The sequence below is a fragment of the Pelophylax lessonae genome, assembly GCF_965119305.1.
Source record: "Pelophylax lessonae genome assembly, chromosome: 6".
In the NCBI taxonomy this organism is placed as follows: Eukaryota; Metazoa; Chordata; class Amphibia; order Anura; family Ranidae; genus Pelophylax; species Pelophylax lessonae.
In genome coordinates, this window is record NC_138773.1 from 2,888,917 (window position 1) to 2,908,990 (window position 20,074).

The following is a 20,074-nucleotide window of genomic DNA, read 5'->3' on the forward strand; positions in this document are numbered from 1 at the left end:
AACTGCAAACCACAATTTGCTTGTGTGCTTCCGTCAGTAAACTGCTTCCTTCTAGTCTCGAACACCGATATCAGACATTATAGCCGCCCCCATACAAAACTAGGAAGAACTTAGCTTGTATATGATCTGGAACATTTATTGAACAAGAATACAGACTTTTTATAACTTGAGAAGTAGGTCAGTGACCACCAAAATATTTACCCCAAACATCACACAATGGTTTAGATAACGAGGTAGGGCTGACTCATGGCTAATCCCCCTCTAGCAACTACTTTAGCTGACAATGATGTATTTAATATGCTAATTAACTTAGCACTTAAATCAACCTAGGTGGGGTACACAGAATGCTAGCAGGCAAACAATAGGTGACACAATTAACCACCTGGACAATCAGGGATCTCATTCTAGGTCAGACTTTCCAGCATTGAGCTCCAAAAGAACAATACACATTATTATAAGTGTAAACATATCCCCACAGTAGACAAAAGGTGAGTTAATTAACAATTGACAATGGGACAGACATGCTTAGCAGAAAACACATCACACCTTAATACACAGACAATAGCAGGAGATCATCAGTAACAGACTGTCTGCCTCCTACATTGAAGAACATGGAACAGAGGCCAATGTGACCAGCTCTTTCAATAAACAAGTTCAGAATCAAAAAAAACAGGAACAGTCTTCAATTTCTTGATAGATATGGTTGATAAATATTACTGTCCCATTTGAAGTAATCCAAACCATAGTCTCAGTGTCCATTAGGTAGCTGTCCATCATTTTCTCAGTCACCTTGTGACCCAAATAGACACAGGGTGACTTACACATAAGAGGTACCTAGCAGGGGCGTAACTACAGGGGTTGCAGGGGTTGCGATTGCTACCGGGCCCCATGCTCCAGGGGGCCCAGTAGCAACCCAGTGGGTGAACTTCCAGGATCTCAAAGGTCACACTTGCGACCGGGCCCTGGCATTGCACCACTGTGGGGAGGCCCCAAGATTGCAGGAAGGGGGCCCACTGCAGAACTTGTGAAAGGATCCTGCTGCGGGACCGTAATAAAAGGCCATGCAACGAGAATAAAGAGCCCCAGGATTAGAGGGAAGAGCCCTGGGCTTGAAGGGAAGGGCACCGGCCAGGGATCTGGGGGGGGACCTTCATGGTTTCTTGCATCGGGGCCCTGAAGGCTCTAGTTACGCCTCTGGTACCTAGGGAGCTGAGACAGGAATTTCCCAACCTCTCTAAGATGACGCCCCCCAACCAAAGTGACTCCCGTCACATAAAGGATATAGAGAGTGGTGAAGAGGAGGGGTTATAGAGGAAGAAAAGAGGAGTGGAGAGAATGGATCATAAAAGAGGAGGGGGTCATAGAGGATGAAAAGAGGAGTGGAGAGAAGGGATCATAAAGGATGAATAAAGGGATGGATAGGACAGGGCATAGAGGATGAAGAGAGGGGTGGAAAGGATGGGGCATAGAGGATGAAGAGAGGGGTGGAAAGGATGGGGCATAGAGGATGAAGAGAGGAGTGGAGAGGAGATGGTCATAGAGGATGAAGAGAGGAGTGGGGGGGGGGGGAGGGGGCGATAGAGGATGAAGAGAGGGGTGGAGAGGAGGGGGCCTTGGCGGATGAAGAGAGGGGTGGAGAGGAGGGGCCATAGAGGATGAAGAGAGGGGTGGAGAGGACAGGGCCATAGAGGATTGTTAGCTCAAAATCTCGTCAGGAGGCAATTTACAAGATGATATATGACCCTTCAGTTGCTAACCCTCCTGGATAGTGAATTTTCCCTCTTCCAGCTGGGAGATGCGAGGACACAGCGCACCGAAGCAAGGTGTAGACACATCTAATTTTATTACAAGTTTAGCTCATATTTAAGGCAAGTTTGAGCGGGAAAAACTGCTTTAAACTGGTTTACAATTTACCGGTCAATTTGACAATAGAACATGTCTCACAGAAACAGTACATGAAAGGCTTTTGTTCCCTATACACCTGTGTATGTGTGGGGTGTCGTGTGTTGGAGATTGTGTTTGTGGGGCAGCCGCTCTGTCTGTGTTCAGCTGTCATGTGTTAATGTAAGCAATTGTCAAATGTTTATGGGTGGTGTCAGTAATCTCTATGCAAAATATCCAACTTTCAAGTGTTCAAATGAATGAATGGAAAGGTGTTTTAACATATCAACGTCTTGTAATCTATATGCAAAATACAGCTGTCTGCTGTTCAGGGTGGATGAATGAGTGTTAGTCTGGCTCGTTAATGACATTAGCAAGGGGCCCACATTCCATCGTAGAATGAGCATGAGCTGAAATATATTATGAAAGTATAATATTTCAGTAAGGCACGTTGATACAACCTTTCAAGGATGAAGAGAGGGGTGGAGAGGAGGAGGTCATAGAGGATGAAGAGAGGAGTGGAGAGGAGGGATCACAGAGGATGAAGAGATGGGTAGAGAGGAAGGAGCAAAAGAGAGGAGTGGGGAGGAGGGGGCGATAGAGGATGAAGAGAGGAGTGGAGAGGAGGGGGTGATAGAGGATGAAGAGAGCGGTGGAGAGGAGGGGGTCATAGAGGATGAAGAGAGGGGTGGAGAGGAGGGGGTCATAGAGGATGAAGAGAGGGTTGAAGAGGAGGGGGCGATAGAGGATGAAGAGAGGAGTGGAGAGGAGGGGGGGGGGATAGAGGATGAAGAGTGGGGTGGAGAGGAGGGGGTCATAGAGGATAAAGAGAGGGGTGGAGAGGAGGGGGGGATAGAGGATGAAGAGAGGGGTGGAGAGGAGGGGGGGATAGAGGATGAAGAGAGGGGTGGAGAGGAGGGGGCCATAGAGGATAAAGAGAGGGGTGGAGAGGAGGGGGCGATAGAGGATGAAGAGAGGGGTCCAGGCTTTGGATACAAAACCTCTTCTTTGGGCCAAATGGGATTGAATGATGAAGTAGAAGCCCTGATCTGGGTCCTCTGGAAGTGCCAGGCCAGGCTGTATTTTTGGGCTTACACAGCACTCATGGCACATGAGTCTGGGGTTCTCCTTTAACCTGCTCTCATTCAATCTTTCTCTGTCTGTTACCTTTCATGGTGAAGATTTTCTCCTGCAGCGTCCTCTGCAAATTTTGAAGGACGGAGAAGTCATTGACCTGGAAAAGGTGATCCTCTGGCTTCGGGGAGGCGATAGTCACCAGCTCCTGGTAGGCTCTGGGGACCACGAAAGCATCTCCCACCTGAAGACCAATGAGAGGATGGTCAGACCGGAGCGGGTAATATGATTAGGTTTATACAAATACATATGTAAGGATAGAGAGAGTGATCAGTGACTAGGAAAGGTCTAAAGCCATGGGATCAGCATGACTAACATTTCATTATATCTGCCCTGTATGTAAACATTCCCCAGCATGATGCCCTGTGGCTGAGATACATTAATCAACGTCTGCCCTTTGAGAACCATCAGCCAATACTTTGCGCAGATCCTGGCTCTTAAACCTGGTCCAATCTCGAACCAATCAGAGCAGTTCCTGATTATGTGATCACTACAGTGGGGAAAATATTGATTTGATCCCCCTGCAGATTGTGTAAGTTTGCCCACCTACAAAGAAATGGCGGGTGTATAATTTTTTATCATAGGTGTATTTTATATGATAGAGACAGAATATCAACCAAAAATCCAGAATAAACACATGATACAAATGTTATAAATGGAGTTGCAGTTCAGTGAGTAAAATAAATATACAGTGGGTACAAAAAGTATTCAGACCCCCTTAAATTTTTCACTCTTTGTTATATTGCAGCCATTTGCTAAAATCATTTAGGTTCATTCTTCTTCCTCATGAATGTACACATAGCCCCCCATACTGACAGAAAAACACAGAATTGTTGACATTGTTGCAGATTTATTAAAAAAGAAAAACTGAAATATCACATGGTCCTAAGTATTCAGACCCTTTGCTCAGTATTTAGTAGAAGCCCCCTTTTGATCTAATACAGCCAGGAGTCTTTTTGGGAAAGATGCAACAAGTCTTTCACACCTGGATTTGGGGATCCTCTGCCATTCCTCCTTGCAGATCCTCTCCAGTTCTGTCAGGTTGGATGGTAAACGTTGGTGGACAGCCATTTTTAGGTCTCTCCAGAGATGATCAATTGGGTTTAAGTCAGGGCTCTGGCTGGGCCATTCAAGAACAGTCACGGAGTTGTTGTGAAGGCACTCCTTCGTTATTTTAGCTGTGTGCTTAGGGTCATTGTCTTGTTGGAAGGTAAACCTTCGGCCCAGTGTGAGGTCCAGAGCACTCTGGAGAAGGTTTTTGTCCAGGATATCCCTGTACTTGGCCGCATTCATCTTTCCCTCGATTGCAACCAGTCGTCCTGTCCCTGCAGCTGAAAAACACCCCCACAGCATGATGCTGCCACCACCATGCTTCACTGTTGGGACTGTATTGGACAGGTGATGAGCAGTGCCTGGTTTTCTCCACACATACCACTTAGAATTAAGGCCAAAAAGTTCTATTTTGGTCTCATCAGACCAGAGAATCTTATTTCTCACCATCTTGGAGTCCTTCAGGTGTTTTTTAGCAAACTCCATGCGGGCTTTCATGTGTCTTACACTGAGGAGAGGCTTTCGTCGGGCCACTCTGCCATAAAGCCCCGACTGGTGGAGGGCTGCAGTGATGGTTGACTTTCTACAACTTTCTCCCATCTCCTGACTGCATCTCTGGAGCTCAGCCACAGTGATCTTTGGGTTCTTCTTTACCTCTCTCACCAAGGCTCTTCTCCCCCGATAGCTCAGTTTGGCCGGACGGCCAGCTCTAGGAAGGGTTCTGGTCGTCCCAAACGTCTTCAATTTGAGGATTATGGAGGCCACTGTGCTCTTAGGAACCTTAAGTGCAGCAGAAATCTTTTTGTAACTTTGGCCAGATCTGTGCCTTGCCACAATTCTGTCTCTGAGCTCTTCAGGCAGTTCCTTTGACCTCATGATTCTCATTTGTTCTGACATGCATTGTGATCTGGAAGGTCTTATATAGACAGGTGTGTGGCTTTCCTAATCAAGTCCAATCAGTATAATCAAACACAGCTGGACTCAAATGAAGGTGCAGAACCATCTCAAGGATGATCAGAAGAAATGGAAAGCACCTGAGTTAAATATATGAGTGTCACAGCAAAGGGTCTGAATACTTAGGACCATGTGATATTTCAGTTTTTCTTTTTTAATAAATCTGCAACAATGTCAACAATTCTGTGTTTTTCTGTCAGTATGGGGTGCTATGTGTACATTCATGAGGAAGAAGAATGAACTTAAATGATTTTAGCAAATGGCTGCAATATAACAAAGAGTGAAAAATTTAAGGGGGTCTGAATACTTTCCGTACCCACTGTATGATCCCCTTAGTAGTCGGGGGAGAAACCCTTGTTGGAAGCACAGAGGTCAGACGTTTCTTGTAGATGGGAGCACAGAGGTCAGACGTTTCTTGTAGATGGAAGCACAGAGGTCAGACGTTTCTTGTAGTTGGCCCCCAGGTTTGCACACATCTCAGGAGGGATTTTGGTCCACTCTTCTTTAAGGATCTTTTCCAAATCCTTAAGGTTTCTTGGCTGTCGCTCGGCAACTCGAAGTTTCAGCTCCTTCCATAAATGTTCTATAGGATGAAGGTCTGGAGACTGGCTAGGTCACTCCATGACTCTAATGTGCTTCTTCTTGAGGCACTCCTTTGTTTTCTTGGCAGTATGTTTTGGGTCATTGTCATGATGGAAGACCCATCCATGACCAATCTTCAGTGTTCTGGCTGAGGAAAGAAGATTCTCATCCAAGATTTTACAATACATGGCCCCATCCATTGGCCCCTCAATGCTGCAAAGTTGGTCTGTACCTTTAGAAGAGAAACAGCCCCAAAGCATAAAGTTTCCACCTCTCTGCTTGACTGTAGGGACGGTGACTTTAGGGATGGTGACTGTAGGGGATGGTGACTGTAGGGGATGGTGACTGTAGGGACGGTGACTGTAGGGATGGTGACTGTAGGGACGGTGACTGTAGGGGATGGTGACTGTAGGGACGGTGACTGTAGGGGATGGTGACTGTAGGGACGGTGAATGTAGGGACGGTGACTGTAGGGACGGTGACTGTAGGGATGGTGACTGTAGGGACGGTGACTGTAGGGGATGGTGACTGTAGGGAAGGTGACTGTAGGGACGGTGACTGTAGGGATGGTGACTGTAGGGAAGGTGACTGTAGAGATGGTGACTGTAGGGATGGTGACTGTAGGGATGGTGACTGTAGGGAAGGTGACTGTAGGGACGGTGGCTGTAGGGATGGTGACTGTAGGGACGGTGACTGTAGGGATGGTGACTGTAGGGAAGGTGACTGTAGGGAGGGTGACTGTAGGGACGGTGACTGTAGGGATGGTGACTGTAGGGAGGGTGACTGTAGGGACGGTGACTTTAGGGACGGTGACTGTAGGGATGGTAACTGTAGGGAAGGTGACTGTAGGGATGGTGACTGTAGGGATGGTGACTGTAGGGACGGTGTTCTTAGTCTGCATTCACATGTCAGGGTATGGATCGTGGGCAGAATCGCCGCGATTCCGCCTGCAATCTGGAAATCATTGCAAATCGCGGGACGCCTGTGCGCTGCCTGTGATTTGCAATAGCACCCCAAACGCTGAGCGATGTTGCCGCGATTTCCGCCTGCCGAATCGCGGTAACATCGCGCAAAAAAAAAATCACGGGACGCATTACGCCCAAAAAAGTACAAGAGCTTCTTTGGAGCGTAATGCGTCCCGCAATTTTTTTTGCACGATGTTATCGCGATTCGGCAGGCGGAAATCGCGGCCACATCGCTCAGCGTTTGGGGTGCTATTGCAAATCACGGGCAGCGCACAGGCGTCCCGCGATTTGCAATGATTTCCGGATTGCGGGCGGAATCGCGGCGATTCTGCCCACGATCCATACCCGGACATGTGAATGCAGCCTTAGGGTCATAGTCAAAATTTTTCTTCCTCCAAACATGGCGAGTCGAGTTAATGCCAAACAGCTCAATTTTGGGCTCATATGACCACAGCACTTCCTCCCAATCCTTCTCTGAATCATTTAGATGTTCATTGGCATGACTGTACATTTGCCTTCTTGAGGAGGGTGACTCGCCATGTTTGGAGGAAGAAAAATACTGACTAGGACCCTAAGAACACCATCCCTACAGTCACCGTCCCTACAGTCACCATCCCTACAGTCACCGTCCCTACAGTCACCGTCCCTACAGTCACCTTCCCTACAGTCACCATCTCTACAGTCACCTTCCCTACAGTCACCATTCCTACAGTCACCATCCCTACAGTCACCGTCCCTACAGTCACCATCCCTACAGTCACCATCCCTACAGTCACCTTCCCTACAGTCACCGTCCCTACAGTCACCGTCCCTACAGTCACCATCCCTACAGTCACCTTCCCTACAGTCACCGTCCCTACAGTCACCGTCCCTACAGTCACCTTCCCTACAGTCACCCTCCCTACAGTCACCGTCCCTACAGTCACCGTCCCTACAGTCACCTTCCCTACAGTCACCCTCCCTACAGTCACCATCCCTACAGTCACCTTCCCTACAGTCACCATCCCTACAGTCACCGTCCCTACAGTCACCATCCCTACAGTCACCTTCCCTACAGTCACCGTCCCTACAGTCACCTTCCCTACAGTCACCCTCCCTACAGTAACCATCCCTACAGTCACCATCCCTACAGTCACCATCCCTACAGTCACCGTCCCTACAGTCACCTTCCCTACAGTCACCATCCCTACAGTCACCTTCCCTACAGTCACCATCCCTACAGTCACTTACATATTTTTTATATATTTTTTATATATATATTTTTTGAATATGGACTCTTCACATTATATCATGTATAAATTTTAACATTAACCGATCTATGCCAATCTTATTATCTTTTAACTTTGTCCATGGTGTAAACATACCCCGATTTAAGACCAAGATTGCATATTTAAGTCCCAGTTTTTATGCAATTTTTAGTATCTGGAATCTTCCTCTTTGAGACATGCTTCTTCTTTTTAATCCACCGGTAATTACTATTCACAATTTGCTAACTTCATTCATCCACGTTCTTCATTTTTACCACGTATCTAATTCCTCTATCTTTTGTGCACGTACCCGGCTGATTATTTTTTAGCAGATCTGCCCGGTTACAGATGATCCTTTTTTTCTCCCTATTTTTCAATTGGCTAAACGGTCCGGTCACCTGGCAACCAGTCTATACAAATAGACAGCGGAGACGACGCTACTCACGCACCTGATGACGTCAGCTCTGACGAAACGGGTCGTGCGCGATTACGTCATTTCCGCCCCACTGCAACGCAGATCCGGTCGCTGATACGCATAGCGTCCCGGAAGTAGCTGCCAACGAGGGACTCGCGGCCCCTACTGCTCAGGATGCCTGTTTACCATTGATTTTATGTGAGTACCTGACTTTTATTTGCCTAATAAAGTATTTTTAAATGGTACATCACTATATTAGCGCTTCTTCCTTGCATATTACCATCGATTGAGGAAAGGGGAGACCCTACTACCCAGGTGAAAGAGATATTCCCCCCAGGAGCCCCACACATCATTGGATAAAAGGATACTGTATCAAGGCTTACTACCCCTGTAGGGGTATATACCTCTGGTGAGTGCGGGAGAAATTGGAGGGGTGCACCTGTGTTTCTCACCCATCACCTAATATTTTGGATCAACTGGATCACCTTATAAGCACTTTATGGGCTCTTTCACACGGGCGGTCCGATCAGATCCGCCTGTCAGTTTTTTAGGCGGATCTGATCGGATCCTCCATGCAGCTGTATGGGGCAGCGGGTGTCAGCGGAGACACCTCCGCTGACACCCGCTGCCATCCGCATCCGATCCTGTGTGTGAAATCTGGACGGATGGAAACCCTATTTTTCCATCCGTTCAGTAATCGGATCGGATCGGATCTGATGAGAGCGGACAAGCGGTCCGCTCTCATTCGATCCTCCATAGAGGGCAGCGGGGGCTGAGACACCTCCCTCTCCGCTCTGCAAACGGAGACGGAGGTGTCATCCGCCGGCTCAGCGGGGATCGCGGATCGATCCCCGCTGAGCAACACGGATCCGCCTACGGAGGCAGACCGTGTGAATGAGCCCTAAGATTGTTTGTCACCTTTCAAAGAATATCACTTTTTCATTCATCACCTTTTTATTCAGCAACTAAGGGACTGTTTATTTGTAGATTGGACTATTATATTGTTTTTACTGTGTGATCACCACTACTATTTTTATCTGTTTTTACCGGCACACTGGTTGTTTCACAGATTGAATGATTTATTTATTGGATTCATTGCATTAGATCATATTTTTATATTTTTATTCAGGGAATATATCACCCACCCCTTTTTACTGCTTTTTTCACTGCTATATTAGTACATTTATTTATTTATTTATTTATTTATTGCACTTAACACTTTGGAGCACTTAGTTGGGGAGATCACTCCCTTAACTGTTTTTGCAGTTTTTTCACGTATGCACACCCCACATTCTTGATTGGCTACCATTATTTAAGCCAACATTATAGCACTTTATCCTGTGACCATTAGACCAAACTTTGTTACACCATCCATAATTAGGCAGCGCCACCTTACCTCATTTTTCTTACATACGGAGATGATTTAATGTATGCGCGACAACAGCTGAAGCGGTGTAACCTTAAAAAAACACTACACCGTGAAAACTCCCTACCCTCCGCAGCTGTGAGCATGCGCAGTGGGAAGCGGCTCAGCTGATGAATGACGTACCCTCACCGGAAGTGACGAGGGTAGGGAATTTTCATGGGTAGGGTTTTTTCACGGAACACCCACAATAATGCTGATCAAATTATGGGGACTAATGTATATAACCGGAAGGGACGTGCACACCTGGTTAGCCAAAAATACATAAATAAAACATACCGGATGTCATAAAAAATACAAATACTCAATAGAATAAAATTGTCATAAACTACATAATGAATAGTTGTACATGGGACTAAAAGGGTAAAAAAAGAATTTATTGATATGAAAAAAAAAAATTTAATAAAAAAATATATCAGAGTATACATAAAAAATATATAAAAAATAAAAAAATATATAAAAAATCTGAAAAAAGGGGGGGGGCATAGAGAGGAGAGAATAAAAAGGAAAAATATATATATATATATATATATATATATATATATATATATGGTCAAATCCCCTACAGAAGAGGAGATCAGAAGATACTGACATCCTAGGGTCATGCTATAATAAAGGAACAATAGGAAGGTGATGGAGTCCATAAGTGGTGTTAAAGTGGATGGTAGAGAGGGTGTTAAATCTGTTACCTAAGCAATCACAACCAGAGATGATACTAAAATGACAAAATGAAAAGGCCATAAAGCTGGGGTGCTGGGTGAGAGAATAAGCTTTCAGTGCTAGCCGCAGCCTCACCATGTTAATTTTTCTCCCACACACACACCACTCATAAAAGCTCGAGAGTCCTCTTTGCATCATATCTGATATTGAGGAAGGGGTGAGATTGGCAAGGGGGCTGGAGATATTGAGGAAGGTCAGTGGGGGGGGGGGGGGAATATTGAGGTAGGGGCCGGGGGAGATTGGCAAGGGGGCTGGAGATATTGAGGAAGGGGAGAGGTAGGCAAGGGGGGGATATTGAGGAAGGGGGGAGGTTGGCAAGGGGGGTGGAGATATTGAGGAAGGGGAGAGGTTGGCAAGGGGGGGATATTGAGGAAGGGGTGAGGTTGGCAGGGGGGGGGGGATATTGAGGTGGGGGAAATGGAAGGGAGAGGAGCAGAGAACGGAAGGTGGGTAGAAGAGATATGGATGAAAAGTGGGTTGGCAAGGGAGAGAGATGTGGATAGAAATGGGGGAGAGAAAATGGATGGAAAAGAGACACTGGGGGGAATAGATGGAAGGAAGACATAAGGGGGAGAGACATGGATGGAAGGGGGGAGACATGAATACAAGGTAGTAGAAACAAGGGGGAGAGATATGGATAGAAAATTAGATACATGGATGGATGGAAGGGGGGGAGAGACATGGAAGATAGGGGAACAGCAAATGGATGGGGGGTAGAAGAGACATGGATGGGAGGGGGGTGGAAGAGACATGGATGGGAGGGGGGTAGAATAGACATGGATGGGAGGGGGGTAGAAGAGACATGGATGGGAGGGGGGTGGAAGAGACATGGATGGGAGGGGGGTAGAATAGACATGGATGGGAGGGGGGTAGAAGAGACATGGATGGGAGGGGGTAGAAGAGACATTGATGGGAGGGGGGTAGAAGAGACATGGATGGGATGGGGGTAGAAGAGACATGGATGGGAGGGGGGTAGAAGTGAAATGGATGGGAGGGGGGCAGAAGTGACATGGATGGGAGGGGGGTAGAAGAGACATAGATGGGAGGGGGGTAGAAGAGGCATGGATGGGAGGGGGGTAGAAGAGACATGGATGGGAGGGGGTTAGAAGAGACATGGATGGGAGGGGGGTAGAAGAGACATGGATGGGGGGGGGGGGGGTAGAAGAGGCATGGATGGGAGGGGGGTAGAAGAGACATGGATGGGAGGGGGGTAGAAGTGACATGGATGGGAGGGGGGTAGAAGAGACATGGATGGGAGGGGGGTAGAAGTGACATGGATGGGAGGGGGGTAGAAGTGACATGGATGGGAGGGGGGTAGAAGAGGCATGGATGGGAGGGGGGTAGAAGAGGCATGGATGGGAGGGGGGTAGAAATGACATGGATGGGAGGGGGGTAGAAGAGACATGGATGGGAGGGGGTAGAAGAGACATGGATGGGGGGGGGGGGGTAGAAGAGGCATGGATGGGAGGGGGTAGAAGAGACATGGATGGGGGGGGGGTAGAAGAGGCATGGATGGGAGGGGGGGTAGAAGAGACATGTATGGGAGGGGGGTAGAAGTGACATGGATGGGAGGGGGGTAGAAGTGACATGGATGGGAGGGGGGTAGAAGAGGCATGGATGGGAGGGGGTAGAAGAGACATGGATGGGAGGGGGGTAGAAGTGACAAGGATGGGAGGGGGGTAGAAGTGACATGGATGGGAGGGGGGTAGAAGAGACATGGATGGGAGGGGGGTAGAAGTGACATAGATGGGAGGGGGGTAGAAGTGACATGGATTGGAGGGGGGTAGAAGAGGCATGGATGGGAGGGGGGTAGAAGTGAGCAGAGAGTGCAGTCACATTTTACCTTGCCTGGAGATTACAGAGGGACCAGGGAGGGACTGAGCAGAGCGGATAATACGGCTACACCTAAGGTTTGACACCATACCTACCTGAGACTGCAGTTGGCATAGGGACTGAGGGAGCGTGCGGAGTGGACATTCTAGACAGTGACATTACTAATAAGACTGTAAGTAACGAAGTGAAGTTTTTGAGTAGATGATATATATGTACCCAGGATTACATATTGTGTGAGAATGAAACGCGTCATTTTAGTTTGTGTTTCTCTAGGATTCACCAACTTTTATACCGGTCACAGATGACCGGCTACATGATACTATCTACTCATCAGTGCTTATTACTGTCATTTGATTTGATTTGAGGTTTATAACACAGATTATTATTGGCATTATTGGGAAAGCATTGTATATGGAGCTTTGCTATTTCATGTGTACAAGTTGCAGTGATTTCATATAGCCTGGAAACCTCAGAAACTTTAAATTCCCTTTTATACATTTTTTTTATGAGACAGGGAGAATTAGGAAACAAAAAATAATATAATGCTACATATGTTTCTTTAATTTCCCTTTACATGGTGGAGAACGTATATAGGAACATCACCTTTAAAAATGTAGAAAATGATTGAAATTGATCTAAATAAGAAAAGAAAAATTGATCTAAAAAAGAAGAGCCAACGATTACGTCCTTGGTATTTAAATTTGGTGTTGCCAATTTTACAAAAACAGCCTTTTGAGCCCATGGGGCGTGTTCCCCTGGTCCTTCTGACCAGGAAACTGGTCTTTTTTATTGCAATAACTTCAGCTAGAAGGGTATTGGAACTAGCACCACTTTCTATAAAGAGCAATTCTTGATTTTTCATCAAGATAGGGGGATTCTATGTCCACAGCCAGGTGTTTTGCCCAAGGGGATGTCCACCTTTCATTTGAATCAGGACATTATACTACCTTCCTTTTTTCCAGATCCTGACTCAGAGGAGGAAACGTTATTGCATTCTCTTGATGTAATGCGTGCACTTAAGATTTACTTGGAACGATCAGCTCAGATTTGTAAGACGGATTTCTTGTTTGTGCTGCCGGAAGGGCACAGGAAAGGGTTGGCAGCGTCTAAGTCTACGATTTCTCATTGGATTCACCAGGTTATTATTCGGGGTTTATGATTTAGAAGGGAAGGTTCCACCTTTTCCTGTAAAGTCACATTCTATAAGAGGAGTAGGTGCCTTTTGGGCACATCGCCATCAAGCCTCTATGGCTCAGACCTGGTCGTTGGTGCATACATTCACTCGTTTCTATAGAATGGATGTTGGGACCCAGGATGAGTCAGCTTTTGGCCACAGTGTTCTACAGGCAGCGGTGTAATCCTTTTTGTGGTCTGATGGCAGTATTTTTGGTGTCCCCCTCCCCTCAGATGCATTGCTTTGGGACATCCAAAATGTTATGCTTTATGGCTCTGTGTCCCGTGATGTACGAAAAGAAAAATGTTTTTTCTCTTACTTCCTCCGACAGTCGCCGCCTCTTCATATTCGTCACTAATGGGGTTATTGACCTTTGCTCCGTAGGAGTGCTAGGCAACAGAATATATTAATATCAAAGCTTTTAGCATATCCCACCCCAGGGGGTGGTCCCCTCAGTCAATACCTCCTTGCTTCCTGCATACCAACTCAGTTTCATATGCCTAGCTCAGGAGTGCAGGCTGTTCCTGTGCTGGGGCTCTTAGTCTCAGCCACTTTTCTCTTTTTTTGAAGGACCGATATTCCATCCTGCTTTACAGTCGCTGGCTTTAACGGCCTGGCTGTTGAAAGCCAGGTCCTGAAGGATAGGGGTCTCTCCCCTGAGGTCATTCCCACTTTGATCAAGGCCAGGAAGGCCTCTTCAGGGAAGATTTACTACCGTACTTGGAAGGCGTATTTTGCCTGGTGTGAGTCCAGGGGGTATTCCCCTCGCTCATACTCGGTATCGAGAGTGTTGGCTTTCCTTCAAACGGGCGTGGACCAGCGTTTGGCGTTGGCCACGATTAAGGGTCAGATTTCTGCGCTGGCCGTTCTTTTTCAACGTCCTGTGGCATCTAACTCTTTGGTTAGCACCTTTGTTCAAGGGGTGCGACATTTGGTCCCTCCTAGGAGGGAGCCTTTGCCTCCATGGGATTTGAACCTTGTTCTGTCCGTGTTGCAACATGCTCCTTTTGAAAATATCAGGGAGGTCTCGTTGTCTTTGTTGTCCAAGAAGGTTGCCTTCTTAGTAGCGATTACTTCGGCTCGCAGGGTGTCGGAGCTGGCGGCCTTGTCCTGTAAGTCTCCGTATTTGGTGATTCACTTGGATAAGGTGGTCTTGCGACCTAACCCATCTTTTCTTCCGAAGAGAATTTCTGAATTTCACCTCAATGAGGACATTGTCTTGCCTTCGCTTTGCGCGAAGCCTAAGCATCCGAAGGAGGTGGCTTTACATTCCTTGGATGTTGTTAGGGCGATCAGGGTTTACCTGTCATCGACAAAATCCTTTCGCAAGTCAGATTCTCTCTTTGTCCTTCCTGAGGGACCTCGGAAGGGCATGGCGGCGTCGGCTTCTACCATCGCCAAATGGATCAGACAGACCATTGAGCAGGCCTATGCTTTGAGGGGGAAGGTTCCTCCCGTGCCTGTGAAGGCGCACTCTACCAGATCTCTGAGTACGTCTTGGGCCTGTCATCATCGGGCTTCTGTGGCCCAGGTGTGTAAGGCGGCGACTTGGTCGTCCGTTCACACCTTCTCCAAATTTTACAAAGTGGATGTTCAGGCATCGGCAGATGCTTCTTTTGGCCGTAAAGTCCTTAGTGCGGCGGTGCCTTAGGGTCCCTGATTTGGGCCCTTGGCTGTTGGGGTGTTTTTACCCCTAGGTTACTTGTTTTTTCCTGGGTTGTTGCTCCTGTTGAGCATGTTTTTCCTGTTGCCCAGTTGGTTCTCTTACTTTGGTAAGGTTCCTTTCTCTGATGTGGGTATTGCGTTGCTTTAGGCGCGGCTGCTTTTTTCCCACCCCTCATGTCTACACTGCTTTGGGACGTCCCCATTAGTGACGAATATGAAGAGGCGGCGACTGTCGGAGGACGTAAGAGAAAACTGAATTTTTGTAAAATCTTACCTGTAAAATTCCTTTCTCTGAGTCCTCCGACAGTCGCCGCCCCCGCCCCTCTTTTGGGGTTTGTTTGTATACTCTACTGCTATTCTACTGAAACTGAGTTGGTATGCAGGAAGCAAGGAGGTATTGACTGAGGGGACCACCCCCTGGGGGTGGGATATGCTAAAAGCTTTGATATTAATATATTCTGTTGCCTAGCACTCCTACGGAGCAAAGGTCAATAACCCCATTAGTGATGAATATGAAGAGGCGGCGACTGTCGGAGGACTCAGAGAAAGGAATTTTACAGGTAAGATTTTACAAAAATTCAGTTTTTTTAATACATACCTGTAAAATTAATTTCTTGAAGTACATCACGGGACACAGAGGTCCCTCCCCTCTTTTGTGGGGCCTTTATTGCTTGCTACAAAACTGAGGTACTTCCTGTGTGGGAGGGGTTATATAGGGGGACATCTTTTTCTGATTGGTTGCCAGTGTCCTTAGCCTGTAGGTGGCTATAAAACCCATATGTTATGATTTATGGCTCTGTGTCCCGTGATGTACTTCAAGAAATGGATTTTACAGGTGTGTATGTATTAAAGATCCATTTTTTTCCACTATCTCTTCCATTTAGTGAGATGTGGGGATCCTTTTTTCTTATGTAAAAAAAAATGGTAGTGTTTATTTGTTAAATCCTGCAATTCTTAGATACATTTACAGTATTAAAAAAATGAAAATACCTCAGTCAAAAAAGATTTTTGTCAGCCTAGTATCAGTTTTTTTAAATATTAAAACAGCGTACCAAATAAATTGTCAATATGAAATATGAAAGACCTCTGGTCAAAAACAGTTAAAGATCATTGGAGTCTCAGTTACCCCGATGACGAAGCGGCGAACTCCGAGTCTGTCAGCTTCTCCGATGGACTGAGAGAACGGTGTGTTATCGCGGATGCTTTCCCCGTCTGTTATTACGATGAGAACTTTCTCGGTGTTGTCTCGGACACCTCCACCTGGCACAAAGAGGTTCTGCCTGCCAATCAGAGCACAGCAGACATAAAGAGTCAGGTGCGGGTTTATCGGATTACCAAACTCTATATGGAACACTGAATGCATGACATGGAATTCCTGGAGCACTAGGGAATAGCTACAGAGACAGCAGAGCAGAAGCCGCCTGCTTTGAGGCTAGTTCTGTCTACATAAACTTCATACTGATAAGGGAGGGGGAGGAGCCACTGCTCAGGAAGGGTGGAGTGACTGCCTTTACTCAGTTACTCATTAGTAAGTTCTATCTTAAATTCTGTAAACAACTTTTTACATCAAAGAAGCAAAAGAAGGAGTCTAGGAAACACAACCATTGGCCCCCAGCTCCACCAGCTGGCATAAATGGTGAATGAAAATAGTCAGTGTGACCCTCTGATTAGACTGTGGTTGGGTCTCCATTTTCCACATGTGGTAGGATTGTGGTATGAATGTCTGTGCCTGTGTTGGATGGTGGTTTACAGAGCATGGGGACTGTTCCCTGGCTGATGGGCTTCTAGAGCAGCCTAATGTCATGATAAAGAGAACCAATATATGGTGCAGCATGGAGTGTTAGGCACTAATAAATATACCACTGTGATGTCACTCCTCCTGCCCAGCACCGAACATCTTACACAGAGGTCGGGAACCAGTCCTGCCGCTGATCACTGTCAGTGGAGGGTTGGTAGGAGGACAAGATCTCCTGTGGAATGGGAGAGACAATCAGAAAACGTACATCACCCTCAGGATGGCGGTGGAAGTATGCGTCCCCCCTTTCTGCTGGGTGATGGTCTCGGTCAGCTGTTTCGGCTCTCTTATTTGTGAAAATCGGTTGAAATCAAAATGAATCCGGAATGTGTGAGAATACTGCATGAGGGCGAACTGCGGAGAAATAAAGGAAAGGGTTAATGGGGGGTTCAAATATGAGAAATGGCAGGGGGATACCGGGGGGGGGGGGGTTGGGGTTGGGAAAATGTAGTAGAGGGAGGGAGAGAGATACCTGGCAGGGGGAAAATGAGGAGTGGGAGTCAGGGGAGTGAAAGGGTGGATATAGAAGAGAGACCTGATGTTATAGGGGATGCAGGCAAGAGGGTACTATGTACTAGTGATAGACCGATATGTTTTTTCAGGGCCGATACCAATATTTTGTACATTTAAAGTTTTGAAAAATAAAGACAATTTTTGACATAAATCTGGTACTGAACACGTTAATTTTTGTTTAATGTTTAATGGCTGGCTTGCTGGCAACCTGTGTTGGATGGCTGGCTGGCTGGCACCCTGTGGTGGGTGGCTGGCTGGCTGGCACCCTGTGTGATATAGAGGAGAGGGGCAAGACCTGGCAGGGGGAATATACAAGGGATATGGGGGGGGGAGAGACCTGGCAGGCGGAATATACAGGAGGGACATAACAAGGCAGGGGGATATAGAGGAGAGGGGGAGGACCTGGAAGGGGGGGGATATAGAGGAGAGGGGGAAGACCTGGCAGGGGGATATAGAGGAGAGGGGGGAGACCTTGCAGTGGGGATATAAAAGGAGGGGTGGAGGACCTGGCAGGGGGGATATACAGGAGGGGCATGTCCTGGCAGGCAGGATATAGAGGAGAGGAGGAAGACTTGGCAGGGGCAGGGCCGGTGCTCCCACTAGGCAAACTAGGCAGCCGCCTAGGGCGCATTGCCACCAAGGGGCGCAGCCAGGAGTCGGCACTCTCTCTTCATCATGAATGATTATTGTGAGCTGAGGGGAGAGGTGGCGGTGGGGGAGGAAGAAGAGACAGAGAAAGATGCCAGGTGTCTTGGGCAGTGGCGGAACTATCAGGTCCTGGCTTTGCACCACTGTTGGAGGGGCCCCAAGAGGCAGGAATGGAGCCCACCAGAGTGCTGCCTGCATGATGATCCTCTTCAGCTGGAGCTGAACGGCCTTAACCCCATGCAGGAAGTGACTCTCTGCACTGAGCTGGTGGGCAGCCATTCATTTCCCTGGGTCGGTATTAAGCAGGGAGCGAAGGAGAGCTGAACCTGAGCCCGAGCTTGGCACTGGAGGGCGGAACCTTTACTGGGGCAGAAGCGACGAGGCACCGGAATGGTCTGAGGAGGTTGGTGATGAAGGACATGCGGAGCTCTCTGACTGCTGCTTTACCCTCCACCAGAAGCCGGTTGGAGCTGTGGTGAGCACTGTGGTCCAGGAGAGGAGCGTCCTGGGAGAAGGAATCAGCAGGATCACAGTGAAGGAGGGCAGAGTGCGGGCCACTCTCTTCATACCGTCCAGATAGTGCCCCCAGAACAGGGGATCGGGGTTCCTAGGTGTTACATGGAGCATCCCTGGTATGAAAGGGAATCGGGGTCACCAGGTGTGCCATGGGGAATCAGAGTCACCAGGTGTGACATGGAGGATAGGGGGTCACCGGGTGTAACAGGAGTTCGGGGTCACCAGGTGTGCCATGAGGAATTGGTGTCCCTGGGTGTGCCATGGGGGATTGGGGTCCCCAAGTGTGACACGGAGGAACATCAGGGTCCCCAGGTGTGACATGGAGGAACATCAGGGTCTGACATAGAGGAACATTGGGGTCACTGAGTATGACAGCATGACATTGAGGAACACGGGGTCCCTGGGTGTGACATGGAGGAACATCAGGGTCAGTGGGTATGACAGTATGACATGGAGGAATATTGGGGTCCCAGGGTCTGACATGGAAAAACATCAAAGTCCCTGGGTGTGACACGGAGGGACATTAGGGTCCCCGGGTGTGACATGGAGGAATATGGGGGGTCACTGGGTATGAAAGCATAACATGAAGGAACCATCAGATCAGGGTCACTGGGTATGACATAGAGGAGTTTTTAACCCCTTTCCTTTTTTTCTTTTGGGGGGGCGCAAGTATCTGGTCTTGCGTAGGTCGTAAAATAGTCTAGCACCGGCCCTGAGCAGGGGGGATATAGAGAAGAGGACAAAGACATGACAGGGGTGATATGGGGGGGGGGGCCTTACAAGGGGGATATAGAGGAGGGGGTGAAGATCTGGCATGGGGGGATATACTGGAGGGGCATGACCTGGCAGGAAGGATTTAGAACAGAGGGGCAAGACCTGGCAGGGGGGATATAGAGGAGAGGGGGAAGACCTCGCAGGGGGGATATGGAGGAGAGGGGGAGGTCCTGGAAGGGGTATATACAGGAGCGGTATAACCTGGCCGGAGGGGGTATAGAAGAGAGGGGCAAGACCTGGAAATGGGGGTATAAAGGAGAGGGGGAAGACCTGGCAGGGGGATATAGAGGAGAGGGGGAAGACCTGACGGGGATTTAGAGAAGAAAGGGAAGACTTGGCAGGGGGATATAGAGGAGAGAGGGAAGACTTGGCAGGGGGATATAGAGGAGAGAGGGAAGATCTGGCAGGGGGATATAGAGGAGAGGCGGAAGACCTGGCAGGGGGGATATAGAGGAGAGGGGGAAGACTTGGCAGGGGGGATATAGAGGAGAGGGGTAAGACCTGGTAGGAGGGATATAGAGGAGAGGAGGGGGACCTGGCAGGGGGGATATACAAGGGATATAGAGGAGAGAGGGAAGAACTGATGGGGGATATAGAGGAGAAAGGTAAGACCTGGCGGGGGGAATTAGAGGAGAGGGGAAGACCTGGCAAAGGGGATATAGAGGAGTGGGGTATGACCTGGCAGGCAGGATATAGAGGAGAGGAGGAAGACTTGGCAGGGGGGATATAGAGGAGAGGACAAAGACCTGACAGGGGTGATATGGGGGGGGGACCTTACAAGAGGG

General features: G+C 48.0%; 1 protein-coding gene across 1 annotated transcript in view; it reads right to left on the bottom strand.

Moving 5' to 3' along the window:
- LOC309559011 (integrin alpha-M-like) overlaps positions 1–20,074 on the bottom strand; it is a 266,904-nt gene that overhangs the window by 204,504 nt on the left and 42,326 nt on the right. Inside the window, exons 7-8 of the mRNA XM_082262120.1 lie at positions 17,047–17,192; positions 16,170–16,323 (exon numbers count right to left, since the gene is read on the bottom strand). Of these exons, the coding sequence (XP_082118246.1) occupies positions 16,170–16,323; positions 17,047–17,192 (300 nt within the window). The remainder of the gene's footprint in view (positions 1–16,169; positions 16,324–17,046; positions 17,193–20,074) is intronic.